Consider the following 13,373-nt stretch of genomic DNA (forward strand, 5'->3'; position numbering starts at 1 on the left):
TTATGCGCTGCTTGGCTTGTGTTTTCCCTCAGGTCCTGGATTAAATGCTCAGTCAAAACTCGAATATTTCATGGGCCAGTAGTCTCCCTCCAGTTGGAGTCCTCGCTTCTCTGCCGGTTTCCCTTTTGCCGGCATTCGCCCTGAGCAGCTCGCGCTGTGTTGCCAGCGATGCTCTCGCACCGGGCTGTGGTTCTCCCATCAGCACAGACGCCGTGCGTGCGATGCTCGCGGCGCTTCGCACACGCGTGCTCACGCCCAGCGCCGTCGCCCCCACTCTTTGCCATGAACTCCACTAACGAGCGCGAGTTGGCAGATGAGCGAGGTGAGCTGATACGGGCAGTTTGCGTGCTTTGGTGGCTGGGAGCAGATGAAGGAAGAGAAGTCACCCAGTCCTGCAGAGTTCACCGAGCCGTGACACCCGAATCGCAGAGAGAAGCCCCAGCCCACACAAGCGGCTGAGGTCAGTGGCTGTGGCTTGTACGGCCAGGATGTCGAGAGAGGCTGTTTCCACCCAAAAATACGCTTTGCAGTTATAGAAGAAGACCTGTGTTTCAGAAAACACCAACACCTTGGTGTTTATTATATGCAGAAATAATTATCATAATTATTACTGAAGTGAGTCCAGCGGAGGGCTATGAGGATGAGGAGGGGACTGGAGCATCTCTCCTACGAGGAGAGGCTGAGGGAGCTGGGCTTGTTCAGCCTGGAGAAGAGAAGGCTGCGAGGGGACCTTAGAAATGCCTCTAAATATCTGCAGGGTGGGGGTCAGGAGGATGGGGCCAGACTCTTTCCAGTGGTGCCCAGCGCCAGGACAAGGGGCAACAGGCACAAACTGGAGCAGAGGAAGCTCCAGCTGAACCCGAGGAAGAACTTCTTCCCTCTGAGGGTGACGGAGCCCTGGCCCAGGCTGCCCAGGGAGGCTGTGGAGTCTCCTTCTCTGGAGATATTCCAGCCCCGCCTGGCCGCGGTGCTGTGCAGCCTGCTGTGGGTGACCCTGCTTGGGCAGGGGGTTGGGCTGGGTGACCCACAGAGGGCCCTGCCAGCCCCTGCCATGCTGGGATTCTGGGATTCTGGGATCATGTGGTTTATTATATACAGAAACAATCCTGTGCTTCGTTCCCTTTTTCTCCTTTACGTTTTGCCGGCAGTGTCGTGCCTGCCTGCTGGGGGCTGGTGTTTCCTCCCTGGCAGAGTCTCAGCCAGCGCCTGCATCTCGCTGTCTCTTCTAATGGAATCATTGTTAAAAATAAGCAATTTTATTTCCCAGAAGATGCCCAGCAGCAGCGTCTGTCATTTTGTCCTAATTGACTTGACTTCTGCCGGTGCGCGGGTTGCGCCGGGGCGTGGTGAGGAGCCAGACGGGGCTGGGCTCGGGCAGAGCTGCGCCTGGTACCTACGGTTACATGAGCACGGAGATCTCGTAGACGGTCTCCTAAACGTGTGTCTGTGCGAGACAGACAGCAGAGGTGTCTCGGGAGCCGGTTAAGGGTTTACTAAAATAGAGGCTGATGTCTGGAACAAATTCTCCTACGCAGCCTGTAGTAAGGGACAACCCAGCTCCGGAGGCGCCCGGCCGTCCCGCTGCCCATCTGCACCTCCGCCGGGTGCTGGGGTGCACTCAGCGCGAGGGTGATGATGGCAGAAGGACGAGGGTGAGGGTCTTCTCCAGGCAGCAAAAACTTTCCAGCTGTCTTCTGAGGACGTGATGTGAGGGCAGGCATTGCCGGTTGAACGGAGGGGCGAGCTTGGTTGTTGCTCTTGATAAGAAATTGAGTCTGAACCAACGCAGGATGGTCTTGAATCAGCTACAAGATGAAAAAAAAGGACTGGCATTTGGACTCCCAGGGTGGGCTGCTCATCTGCAGTAAAAGACAGATCCTGAAGGTTGGAGAATGTGGGTTTAGCTCTTGATTCTGACACTGTTTTCTGTGACCTTGGGCAGGTCACTTAGCTCCCTGCGCTGTGACTGTGTCTTCAGCCACAGAGGAGTCAAATGCATTCAGTTCTGCCCTTAAGCCTTGAAACGACAAGGTCCTCCACCTCTAATGGGAAACCCAGTTGTCCTTTAAATTGTCCGAAGGCCAGAAGATTATTCATAAGTAATTAGTAAATTCATAAACGCTCCTTAAATAGTAGCAACCATTGCAATACTTCAGGAGTTAAAGCCTGGATGGTGAATAGACGCGTGATTCCAAGCTTGAATTGAGTAGCGCAATCTTTCTTCCACTTTAAATTCACCATAACGACCTTTTCCTGACTGAATCTTCTTACCGAGATGGAGACGTGGAAGAGCGAGGTACCGTGGCGGGACAAGTTTATGCAGTAAAAACTCAGTTTTTAGCCCAATTTTGAGTAGAAGTGAGACTTGTCTCTGCCTCTGCTGTCATTGGTGTCCTGCTCGGGGTCTTGCAGAGCACCAGTGACCCCGAAGGGTGTTTTCACAAACTGAAGCAGAGGAAGCTCCAGCTGAACCCGAGGAAGAACTTCTTCCCTCTGAGGGTGACGGAGCCCTGGCCCAGGCTGCCCAGGGAGGCTGTGGAGTCTCCTTCTCTGGAGATATTCCAGCCCCGCCTGGACGCGGTGCTGTGCAGCCTGCTCTGGGTGACCCTGCTTGGGCAGGGGGCTGGGCTGGGTGACCCACAGAGGGCCCTGCCAGCCCCTGCCGTGCTGGGGTTCTGTGGTTCACTGCGTGTTGCCCATGTCTATGAAAGACTTTGTTGGACTTCCAAGATTACGCTGGACCGTCTCCATTTGGGATCTAAATTCTGCAGGCACGTGGGGAAGCATCTGCCCAGCTGCGCTACTGGCTAAAACCTCGTTGTAGCGGTGAGATTTGGAAGGTCGTTTGGTCCGGTCTGCTGGCTTTCTCCCTTGCGGTCCGTGAATAAACCCTCTCACGCCAGGGCAGCCCGCAGCTGTCATCTCCCCTTTTTGCCGCTGCACCAGCAAGTGGGATGCTGGTGTGACCGAGGGACTGGAAACCAAACTGACGTTTCCTCCAAGCTTGGCCTCGCTGGTGCCTGACCGAGCACGGGAGCGGCATCCAAGAGCCTCCAGGTCCCAGCGCGTCGAGCTGCTTGCGGAGCTGGCGGCAGGGTTCGGTGCAGCGTTGCCTAGCCAGGAAGACCGAGGACGGGGTTTGTAATCCCTGTGGGGACTTGCAAATCCCTGTGTGGGTGGTTCTGTGGGTGGTGTTCAAGAGCCATCCGGCTCCCCCAGCAAAAGGTTTGGGGGCTGAAACCTCTTCACACACGAAGCAAAGCGACATATGATCAAGAGAGGATGAGTACTGTCATGGTGGGGGGAAGTAAAGCCCTTCTTTAATGGAAATATTACATGGAGCAAAGATCAGAGCATCTTCTCCAGAGCCCACTATCCCAGGACAACATTAGCTTCACGTAGACGTGTCTTTAGTGGATTGTCCTCATTCCAGCAGCTGGGACCTAGAGAGACTGAGCTTCTTGATGAAACTCCCACAGCCACAGGGCTCAAAATACATCAAGGACCTTCTGATTTCCAGGCATGGGTCCTGCTCGTGGTCCAAATTCAGGTTAATGACATTTCTCTCCCCTGGTTTGGGCTCCTTATGGCTGTGCAACAGCGTCAGCAGAGTTTGGCTGTCAGCAGCCACAGACCCTCTGTCTTCGTACCTATAATTTGATGAGGGCCATGGGAGAGGAGAAGGAAAGTCGTTCGCAGTTATCCTCCTTACAGACACTGGATGCTCTCCGAGCACGTGATGGCAGGAATCCCCGAGAGGCTCCTCTGCGCGTGCGGCTCGTTCTGCTAAGACACAGTAAAAATAGCAAACTAAGCAGGGATTTGAGCCTCGACGCACGGAGGCGAGAGTAAAGAAGAATTAAATACCTGGGACAACGTGAGGGCTCTGTGTGCCGCTGCCCTGCCAGCACCCCTCCAGCCGAACGCCCGCTCGTTTTCCTGGGAGCGGCGAACTCCTGCGTTACCTGGAAGCGGCATAAAGAGGCGGCTCATGGGGTGCGACGCGTCCCGAACGGTCTTAACAAAGGGAAAACGAAGCCTGGGAAGGACTTAACGCTGCGTCCGTGAAAATGCTGTCACAGCTCAAGCGAGGGGAGACCTCGGCTCTGGGAGCGAAGCGCAGTGAAACGGAAACCCAGCGCATCCTCCTCAGCGTGTTGGAAGCATGGAGAGGCCGTGGAGTCGATGCCACCGTGTCATTAAACCACTCGATATTGTGCTAAGAAATGCTGGAAATTGGGGAATCTGATGTGCTGCTGGGGTCGCAGGAGGGATTTCCCAAAGGCCGAGTCCCTGGGTGTCTCATCCCGCTGCCCGACGCTGGCGGGGGCTCGGGGGGACGGGGCTGCTGCGGGCGTTTCTCCGCAGGGCTCGTGGCTGCAGCTCCTGCGTCCGCACCTCGCCTCCGGCCCCGGCCCCAGGGAGCAGCCGGGCATTTCTCTGCCCGCGGTACGAGGAAAGTTATCTGTGATATGAAATGGTGGCGTTTGTGGCCTTTGGCAGAGGGGGACGGCCTTGCCGGCCGTCGCTGGCCCGGCGCGGAGATGGACGGCAGCCTGGCCGTGCTGTCCTGATGTCAGCGACCCAGGCAGCCATCGGGGCCGCAGAAACTCCTGATTAGTGCTGAAGCTGGGTGAAAGGGTTACAAAGCTGGGGACCAGTTTGCAGTGATGGGTTTGTCCCAGTGCCTGTGCCCAGGGCCTCGTTCAGGGTGCTCCGACCTCGGGAGGCTGCACGGTTCGTCTGTCTGTCTGTCTGTCTGCCTGCCTGCAGAGGGAATAGAAAAAAAACCAGCCCTACCTGGGGTTCTTCTAGCTCTTTCATGCTGTACTTTTGATCTCTGAGCTCAGAACGAGGGATGTCATCATGGTTATTCTAATTATAGTGATGGGAGTGATTGCCCGCGAGGTCGTCTGGCTCCGGTCGGAGGGTGGCTGAGCTGGCCACGGCCCCCGGGCCTGCCACAACCCGGCCCATGGAGCGATACCCCCCCCATCGGCACGGATCCCGATGCCGGCATCCCTGGGTGCACGTCCCCCAGCGTGGGACACCTTCACGTGCGGGCGCGGGGCTCAACCCAGCCCGAAAGCCGGGCTCGGAGCTGCGGCGTGGCTCAAGGCACCGTGCTGGGGTTGATGCAGGATGCGTCCCGACCCGAAAACCCCTCTCCCTGCCTGGCACCGAGGGCTGAGCGACAGCGACCGCGTCTCACCCCTCCTCCCTGACTCCTCTTTCCCCTGTTGCCTTCGCAGGGAGAAGCGCGCGCTGCAAGTCAGCGTCACCAACCCGGTCCAGTGCAGCCTGCACGGGCGGAAATGCACCGTCTCCGTGGAAACCAAGATCAACCAATCCCAACCGGATTTCACCAGGCATCGTTCCGGTTTCGTCCTCTGCGTGCCGGGGAATTAGCATCCCCTCCGCCGGCGCGGCCAGCCCGGAGAGAGAGGAGATGGAGCGGGGCTTTGGCGGCCCTCCCCGGGCCCTGGGCTTTTCGAGGGGGTGAATTTAGAGATGCTCAGCCGTGACTCGGTCGTGTGCCTGCACAGAGCTCTGCAGCCAGAGGTTTCGCCAACCCAGATTCAGGAGAGGGTTTTAGTACCACGTCCCACGAAGGCTTCAAACCGCCAGTGACCTGTCTCCATCTTACAAAGCAGGCCGGGGTAGCAGGAGGGTGCTCCTGAACTGGCCCAAAAACAGCATTTATGGGTACTGACACCCTTTCCCCTGTTGATTTCTCAAACCCTCTCCACTGTTCCCTCCTGTGTTTCTTTTTTGTGTCATTTTGCGATATTACGCCGCCTCCGCCGGAGGAACCGAAGACACCCGGCTCAGGGAGTCTGGTCCCGTCAGCCCAAACCCCGACGGACCCGGAGCCGGGTTTGGGAAGGAGGGCCGGCTTCCCGCGCCGGGGAGACACTCCGCACTCCGCAGCCCCGCCGGCACGCACGGAGCCGGGACGGTACGTGGAGCCGCACCGCTGGGCTCGCCGCCTTCCTGCCTGGAGGCCGTTCCCCCATCGCGGCACCGTGGCCGGAGGCAGCTCCGCCGGCGGAAAGGAGCGTGGGACTCACGGTGCAGAGGGGGTTATTTTTTTTTTTTGATCCCACATTGCTTTTGCCTTAATTACCCTCTGTGCTCACCTCAGTCCGGTGGGTTCCCACCTGGACCAAGTGGCCTTGCTGAATTTTTATACGCTCCACGTGATGTCGCGTTAGTCCCAGCGATGAGGTTCGGGGAGGGCTCAGAGGCCCCGCTGCCGGTGGCTGAGGCGAGAAACCCGTGGAGCTCGGGGCCGGGGCCGCGGCTCCCTCGCTTTGCACTATTTAACGCTCGCTCCGGGCACGTCCGTCCGCACCAGGCGAGGGGCAGCAGCACAAACCCGACGGCAGCCACCCAGGCTGGTCCCTTCGGAGAGCTCTCCCGGGTCTTCCCGGCGGCGGTGGTGGATGTCGGGGCGTTGGGCGTCACCTTGGCTCGCCTGGGGCCATCACGTTTCCCCAGGGCTGCCCGCCTCCCGTAACCCCCAGCTCGGTGCTTGCGGGAGGGCCGTGTATCCCAGCGCAGATTTTCTCTCCGCTGCTGCGGTTCCGGCGCGGAGGCGGCCGTGCCGGGCTGCTGGGACTGCGCGTGCCAAGTCCTGGCGCTGCTGGTCAGGTCAGGATTGCCTGGGGGCCGCCGCTCTCCAGCCCGGCCGGCAAACTGGGAGCACGCGTTTAATGGAGCGTTTCGGGAATTGGAGAGCCTGGGAGAGGCTCGTCACCCATCGACCCGGTAACGAAAGGCTTCCCGAAGCCGTGCCGTGGGCACGGGGCGGGGGGACAGGTCACCGCAGCGCTTGTACCCCCCCCAGCCACCGAGCCCTGAGGGGTGCCTCGAGGGTGGTGAGGGTCCCGCTCTGCCCTCGGGTGCCGCGAGCCCTCGCGAACACGCGGTCCCCGGCCTTGCGCCAGCCCCTGCCAGCATCCCAGCCCTGCATCCCGGCCTCCGGCGCTTGCTCCCGGGATGCGGCCCCGGGATGCCCGGCGGGCTCCTGCGCCGGGGGGCTCGGCCCGTCAGGTCTGCCCCGAGCCCTGGGGACGGAGCTCTGCGGACGCCGGCCAACACCAGCTCCCACCACCCCCGGGGCCAGCGGGAGCCTGGAGGTGACGTCCCACCCACCCTCGGGACCCCCGAGGACCCCCCGCCACCCCGTCTGATCCCAGCATCCGCTCCGATCCGCGCCGACGCCAGGGGAACCCCAGCTCCCGTACGAGGCTCCCGGGGAAGCGCCGGAAGGAGAATCCTCGCCGTTGCTGTGCCTTTCTGTTTGCGCTGCTCGCTTTTTGCATCCACTGGTCCAGACGCCCCCCCCGGCAACGCTAACCCGGAGGCAAGGTAGCGGCAGGAGAGCTGATCGCTCTCCCTCCAGCGAGACGGTTGTACCGAGTCATGATGGACAGCGATGAAGCGCAGGTTTAGGAAATTCCTCATGCTGTGAGATGGCAATATTGTATGTGATGAGATGTGTCTTTATAAAATATATTATCTGTTCCTGCTCTGGTTTTATATATATATATATAAATATATATAAAATATATATATATTCCTGTTTTTTTCCCATAAATTAACTATTTCTAAATTGAATTTTGATTTTCAGCCTGGAGCGATAATCCAATGAACCTTTTTCTTTTTTTTAAATCACTGATATTTTAACGTGTGAAAGCAGAAAAAAAACAAACCTACTATAATGGACCTGGGGTTTTGTTTACATAATTTACTGTAATAAATAAAAAGAAAACCAATTAGTTGCATCCCACTATGGCAGTGCCACTTTCTGACCGGCGCGGCGGCTCGGGGAAGAGGATGCTCATGGTGGAAAGCGGAGTTTTGGCGTCCCGATAACCTGATTTTCCACCTCTCGCGGGCCGGGCGCGGCGCTCGCCATCACCCCGCGCCGCCTCGCCGGCCCCAGCGAAGGGGTGACCCCGGTAACGCGATTAAACCCGCGCCTGCCGTAAACCCCTCGCTCGTCACCGCAAATCCAATTTCCCAGCGCCGCGGCGGGGACGTCGGAGCTGGGGGCTTGCAGAAAAGACTCCGCCACGAACCGCTGCTGTGTAATGGATGGTCAGTGCATTTTTATTTAATCAGCACAGTACAAAAATAAATAAAAATAAGGGGAGGGGATTAAATTACAGGCACACTGAGCCCCGTGACACAGTCGGTCAGGTTATAAACCACACATACTTACAAACACACTATACACATACATACGAAATGAGACAAATATAAATTAAGAAGTAACAATACCCACCAATTTGGTCAACAAAGATCTACAGAAGAGATTGCACTAAAAAAACGAACGTACACATGTGTCATTAGCGGGGTCCAATGTACAGCGATGGAGAGCTTCAAGTGAAAAATAAAAAAATAAAAATAAATGGCACGTTATTTCTCCCTCTCGTCTGTGAGCTTCACGCCCGATGGACCGGAACTAAACTAGAACTGTGCACACGGAGAAAAAAAAAAAAAAAAAAAAGAATAAAACCCAAAAGACGTGACTCAGTCCCCGGGCCTGATGCGGGAACACCGGCTCAGACTGCGGCACCGGGGCGGTGTCGGGTCTTTGTGCAGGGGGGGCATTTGTACAGCCGTCTCTCGTTAAGGTTTTTTTTTCCTTTTGATTATTATTTTTTATGCGGTTTTTTCCTTTTTTTTTTTTTTCTGAAGACACAAAACGCTCCTGTCTGCATGCGCAATACCACTGGAAAAGCAACAATGAAAGAATAAAGAAGGGGAGGGTCTTTCTTTTTTTCCCCCCGAAGGTTAGTAGTTTGATTTTTTTGTTTGTTTGTTTGTTTTCTGGTTTGTTCTAAAAGTATCCGTGTAGCAGCATGTCGGCTCCCCTCGCCCGCGCCCTCGGGCAGCGCCGGGTCGCGACACCCTCGGGCAGCGCCGGGTCGCGACAGTCGCGGGCAGCGCCCGGCGGGGCGAGCCGCTTCCCACGGAGGCCGGGGTGCAGCGGCGGGCTCTCCCCTCCCCCAGACCCGCTCGGGAAATTCCAGTCTCTTCACAGAAAATAAATAAGGGGGGGGGGTTGGGGGTCCCCGGGCCGTGCCCGCGTCTCTGTCCCGTTACCGGCCGCGCCGGTGCGTCGCGATCGGCCCCGCTCCGCCGCCGCCGGGGAAGCCTTCACGGCGTTTTTTTTTCTTTCTTTCTTTCTTTCTTTCACTCTTCCATTCTTTCTTTTTTCCTCCTATTGGCCCCCCCGGGGTCACCTCGGTGCTGCGGTGACCGGCTCCGCTCCGCAGGTCTCGGGGGGGGGGGGGGGGGGCTCGGTTGGGGGGCTCCCCCCCGCCTCCCCCGGTGCCGGAGCTGCAGCAGCCCCGGGCCCGCGGGGGGGGGGGGGGGGGGGGGGGGCGGGAGGGTTCCGGGGTGGGATGGGGGGGGGGGACCGGGGGTCTGCGCTCCTCTCCGGCGGACACACGCATCCCCCCCCCCCCCCCCCCCCCCGAGGCAGCAGCTCCCCCCTTTCCCCGCCTGGAAAAGCCCCCGGGCAGCGGCTCGGGGCCGGGAGCCCCCCCCCGGTCGCCCCCTCCCCCCCCCCCCTCCCCCCCCCCACCCCCGGGAGCCGGCGGGCGGGCGCTCACCGGTCGAGCCCGATGAGCAGCCGGCCCTTCTCCTCGGCCCCGCTCTCCTTCTTGAGGTCGGCGAAGACCTGGGTGAAGTAGTGCGGGTCGGCGTTGACCTGCAGCATCTTGGGGCTCATGAGGTCGATGATGGAGAGGCAGCGGTCCCAGAAGGCCTCCTTACAGCTCTCCACCAGGAAGGGCTTCAGCGGGTAGGAGATCTCGTTGCCCATGTAGGAGTAGGAGAGGTACAGGCAGGTGAGCAGCACTGCCTGCAGTTCGTGGTCGCTGGCCACCTCGGCCGAGATGACGTCCCGGCACAGCATGTAGAGGAAGACCACGTTGGCCGGCGTGATGAAGCCCTGGTCCTGCCAGCCCTGCAGCAGCAGCGAGCGGTCCACCGAGCGCAGCCAGAGCACCGGGTCGGTGGGCGAGAGGTGCTTCAGCCGGTAGCACCGGCGGCAGAGGAACTCGCCCAGGCAGCGCAGCAGCTCGCTGGTGGAAGCCTGCACGACCACCCGGCGCGGGGTGGCGGCGGCGGCGGCGGCGGCGGCGGGGGGGGGGGGGGGCCGGAGGGGCCTTCTGCGCCGAGGAGAGGGCGGCGGCGGCGGGGGGGGGCGGCGGAGGGGGGGCGAAGGTGGCGAGGTTGGCGCAGGAGAGGGACTTCTTCAGGTTCTCGTTGTTGAGGTGGGTGACGTTGCTCTGGTAACCGCCGTTGGGCTGCACCTTCTTGGAGCTCTTCTTCTTGGCCGAGACGGCGGCGATGCGCTTCCAGGGCAGCACCGAGATCAGCGAGTGCCGCTTCAGGCCCTTCTCCTTCGCGTTCTTGCTGTTCTGCACCGCCGTGTAGTGCCCCACCGTGGCCGCCCCCTCCTCGAACAGCGGGGCCTTCCGGTAGCTCGGCGACAGCGACAGCACCGTGCCCATGGCGCCGGCCGACCGGCGGGCCCGGCCGCCCGCCCCCGGCCCCCCGGCCCCGGCCCCCGGCGCGGCCCCGCTCTCGCTGCCGGCTCCGCCGCCGCCGCCGCCGCCGCTCAACGCCTCGCCTGGCCCCGCCCCGCCGCCGCGCGCGCGACCAACGGCGCAGTGCGCGCGACCGCCGCCGCCCCGCCCCTCCACGTGCGCCCGCCGCGGGGCCCCGCCCCTCGCGCTGCCCTCGGCGGTTGAAGCCCCGCCCCTGCCCGCCAAGGCCTCGCCCCTCGCGCTGCCATCGGCGGTTGCACCCCGGCCCCTCCCCGCCCAGGACCCGCCCCCTCCCGCTCTGGCCACGCCCCTCGCGCTGACCGCTGCCACTGCAGCCCGGCCCCTGCCCGCCCAGGGCCCGCCTCCAGGCATCCCAGGCCCCGCCCCTCGCGCTGCCCTCAGCGGCCGCAGCCCCGCCCCTGCCCGCCCACGGCCCGCCCCCCGCAGCCCGGGCCGCGCCTCTCCGCACCCACCCGGAGAGCGGCGGTCCCGCCCCAGCCGCCCAGGCCCCGCCCCCTCGCCCCGCCGGCCCCGGGCGAGCGCGGAGCCCGGCGGGGGGAAGGCAGAAAAGCGAAGGGAAATACAGGTAAAAAAATGAATGAAAACGCCAAAGCCTCCTCCCGCCGAACCCCCCCGGGACCCGCCGCGCCCCGCCGCTCCGGTGCCTGCCCAGCGCCCGCCGGGGCTGTGACGGCCGGCTCGGGCCGGGGGCAGCACCGCAGCCACGGCCCCGCGGGTCCCGGCCGAGCCCTCCCCCCGCCGGCTCGGCTGTCCCGCGGGCCCGAGCTGCAGCGACGTCCGGAGGCGGCTCCGCCGCGGCGCGGGACCCCGGGTGCTCCACCACCCACCCCCACCCCCCTCCCCCGGCGCTGCGCTAATGAGGGTCTGGCTAATGACCTCAGCTGAGCCCGGCCGCGCTACCGGAGCCACCGCTCCCGCCTGTCCCGTGCCCACCACACGGAAATCGCCAAAACCCCCCCCCAAACCCTCCTGTTCCAGCCAGGCGCAACCGTCAGCACCCCAGTGCCCGGGGACCCCGAGCCCAGGGCAGGGGGGGGACGCGGGAGTCACGGAGTCAGTGAGGTTGGAAAAGACCTCTGAGATCATCAGGTCCAGCCGTCACCCCAACCCCACCATGCCTGCCAAACCATGTCCCCAAGGGCCACATCCACACGGTGTTTGAACCCCTCCGGGGATGGGGACTCCACCACTGCCCTGGGCAGCCTGGTCCAGTCCCTGACCACTCTTTCAGTACAGAAACTTTTCCCAATATCCAACCTGAACCTCGCCTGATGCAACTTGAGGCCGTTGCCTCTCATCCTATCACAGTTACCTGGGAGAAGAGACCAACCCCCCCCCACTCCCCCCTCCTGTCAGGCAGCTGTAGAGAGCGAGAAGGTCTCCCCTCAGCCTCCTCTTCTCCAGGCTGAACAGCCCCAGCTCCCTCAGAGTTGTGCTCCAGCACTGGGGCTGACTGCCCTGGGGATACCCAGTCTGACTGTTAAAGACCGAGGTGGAGAAGGCACTGAGCACCTCAGCCTTTTCCTCACCCTTGGTGGCAATATTCCCCCCACATCCAAGAAGCGGTGGAGATGGAGACTCCCTGGCCCTCTCTTTGTTGTTGCTGTATTTGTAAAAACATTTTTTGTTGTCCCACCCAACAGCAGCCAGCCTGAGCTCTAGTTGGCTTCTGCCTTTCTGATGTCCCCTCTGCACGAGCTGACGAGACCCCCGCACTCCCCCCGAGCCGCCTGCCCCTTCTCCCGTAAGCGGGGAGCGGGAAGGGCTGTCCCCACGGCCACCGGCCCGCGGCAGGGCCACGCAGCAGCCCAGGCCCAGCCCAACGCACGCTCGGGGTTTAAAGCGCTTGGAAGGTAACGAAAAAATCTCGCTTTGGGCGAAAGCTCTGCCGAAGCTGCCGCTTCTCCCCGGGCCGGTGCCGTGCAGGGCCGGGCGCCCACGGTTGTGGGCTCGGGCTGCAGACGCACGGAGAACCAGGGGAGATTCTTCTGATCCATCTTTCCCAACCCTCCCCTGCCAGGGCCGTGGTTTTTTGCAGAACCTTGAGCTCCGCGGCCGCAGCTTGTGCCGCAAAGCCGACGCTCGGCAGCGGGACGCGGCGGTTTGAAACCCGGAGCAGGGCTGGGGAGCCTGCCCGTGTCCCGACCCCCGCTCAAGGGCAGCTCCCGTGGCCGCTGCCAGAGGACAGACCCGTCCCAGAGCACCCAAAAACCCGCACGTCCTCCAGCCTGGGGCGGGAGCTGGTTTTTAAGGGATGGCAAAGAGGTCTCCTCTGCCTGTCTCTTTACAAACAGCTTCAGCGGCGTTTCTGCGCCGTGCTCCGAGTCCAGCCCGAGCACCGCTGCTCCTACAGAGAAGCCCCTTTATCCATGAAAAATATCACAGGGACCCAAGCAGCACGAAACTCACGTCTGTGCGCAAGCCTGATTTTTAAGTCAGGCCTTTGGAAGTTTAAGCCAAAAGGGTTTAACAACAAGCCCTGCAGTTATGAGCTTTTTTGGCCCTAATTTTAACACACTTGGAGGTGGAAGGCGGGCGCTCCGACGCCTCGGAAACCCCAGCTTCGCACAGGCGTTCGAACGACGAACGTGCAATGAAACCTCCTTGGCTGAGGTGTAGACCTAGTCCATTAAACGTTTGGCTCGCTCATTCTTAAAATGCATTTATTTCTGCTTGAACCCAAGGTCAGGCGGGCCCAGGGCAGCACTGGCGAGCGGCGGTTCGTTCTTCATTTATTTCGTAACTGGGGCATTTGTGCCTCCATCGTCGCTGGCCAGAGAG

At 61.2% G+C, this 13,373-nt stretch overlaps 2 protein-coding genes across 3 annotated transcripts in view; one reads left to right on the plus strand and one right to left on the minus strand.

Annotated features, from left to right (window-relative positions):
- MYO1D (myosin ID) overlaps positions 1-8,526 on the plus strand; it is a 170,349-nt gene extending 161,823 nt beyond the window's left edge. For both annotated transcript variants that reach the window (XM_075443750.1, XM_075443751.1), the window contains exon 22: positions 5,253-8,526. In XM_075443750.1, coding sequence (XP_075299865.1) covers positions 5,253-5,409 — 157 coding nt within the window. In that variant the 3' untranslated portion in view covers positions 5,410-8,526. The remainder of the gene's footprint in view (positions 1-5,252) is intronic.
- A 961-nt stretch (positions 8,527-9,487) lies between these two features.
- On the minus strand, positions 9,488-10,590 carry CDK5R1 (cyclin dependent kinase 5 regulatory subunit 1). The gene is given in 2 exon segments (XM_075443754.1): positions 9,488-10,175; positions 10,177-10,590. Coding segments are annotated over 2 exon segments (909 nt in total). The 5' UTR covers positions 10,536-10,590; the 3' UTR covers positions 9,488-9,625.
- Positions 10,591-13,373: the final 2,783 nt, after the last annotated feature.

Source organism: Opisthocomus hoazin, chromosome 26, assembly GCF_030867145.1.
Source record: "Opisthocomus hoazin isolate bOpiHoa1 chromosome 26, bOpiHoa1.hap1, whole genome shotgun sequence".
Taxonomy (NCBI): domain Eukaryota; kingdom Metazoa; phylum Chordata; class Aves; order Opisthocomiformes; family Opisthocomidae; genus Opisthocomus; species Opisthocomus hoazin.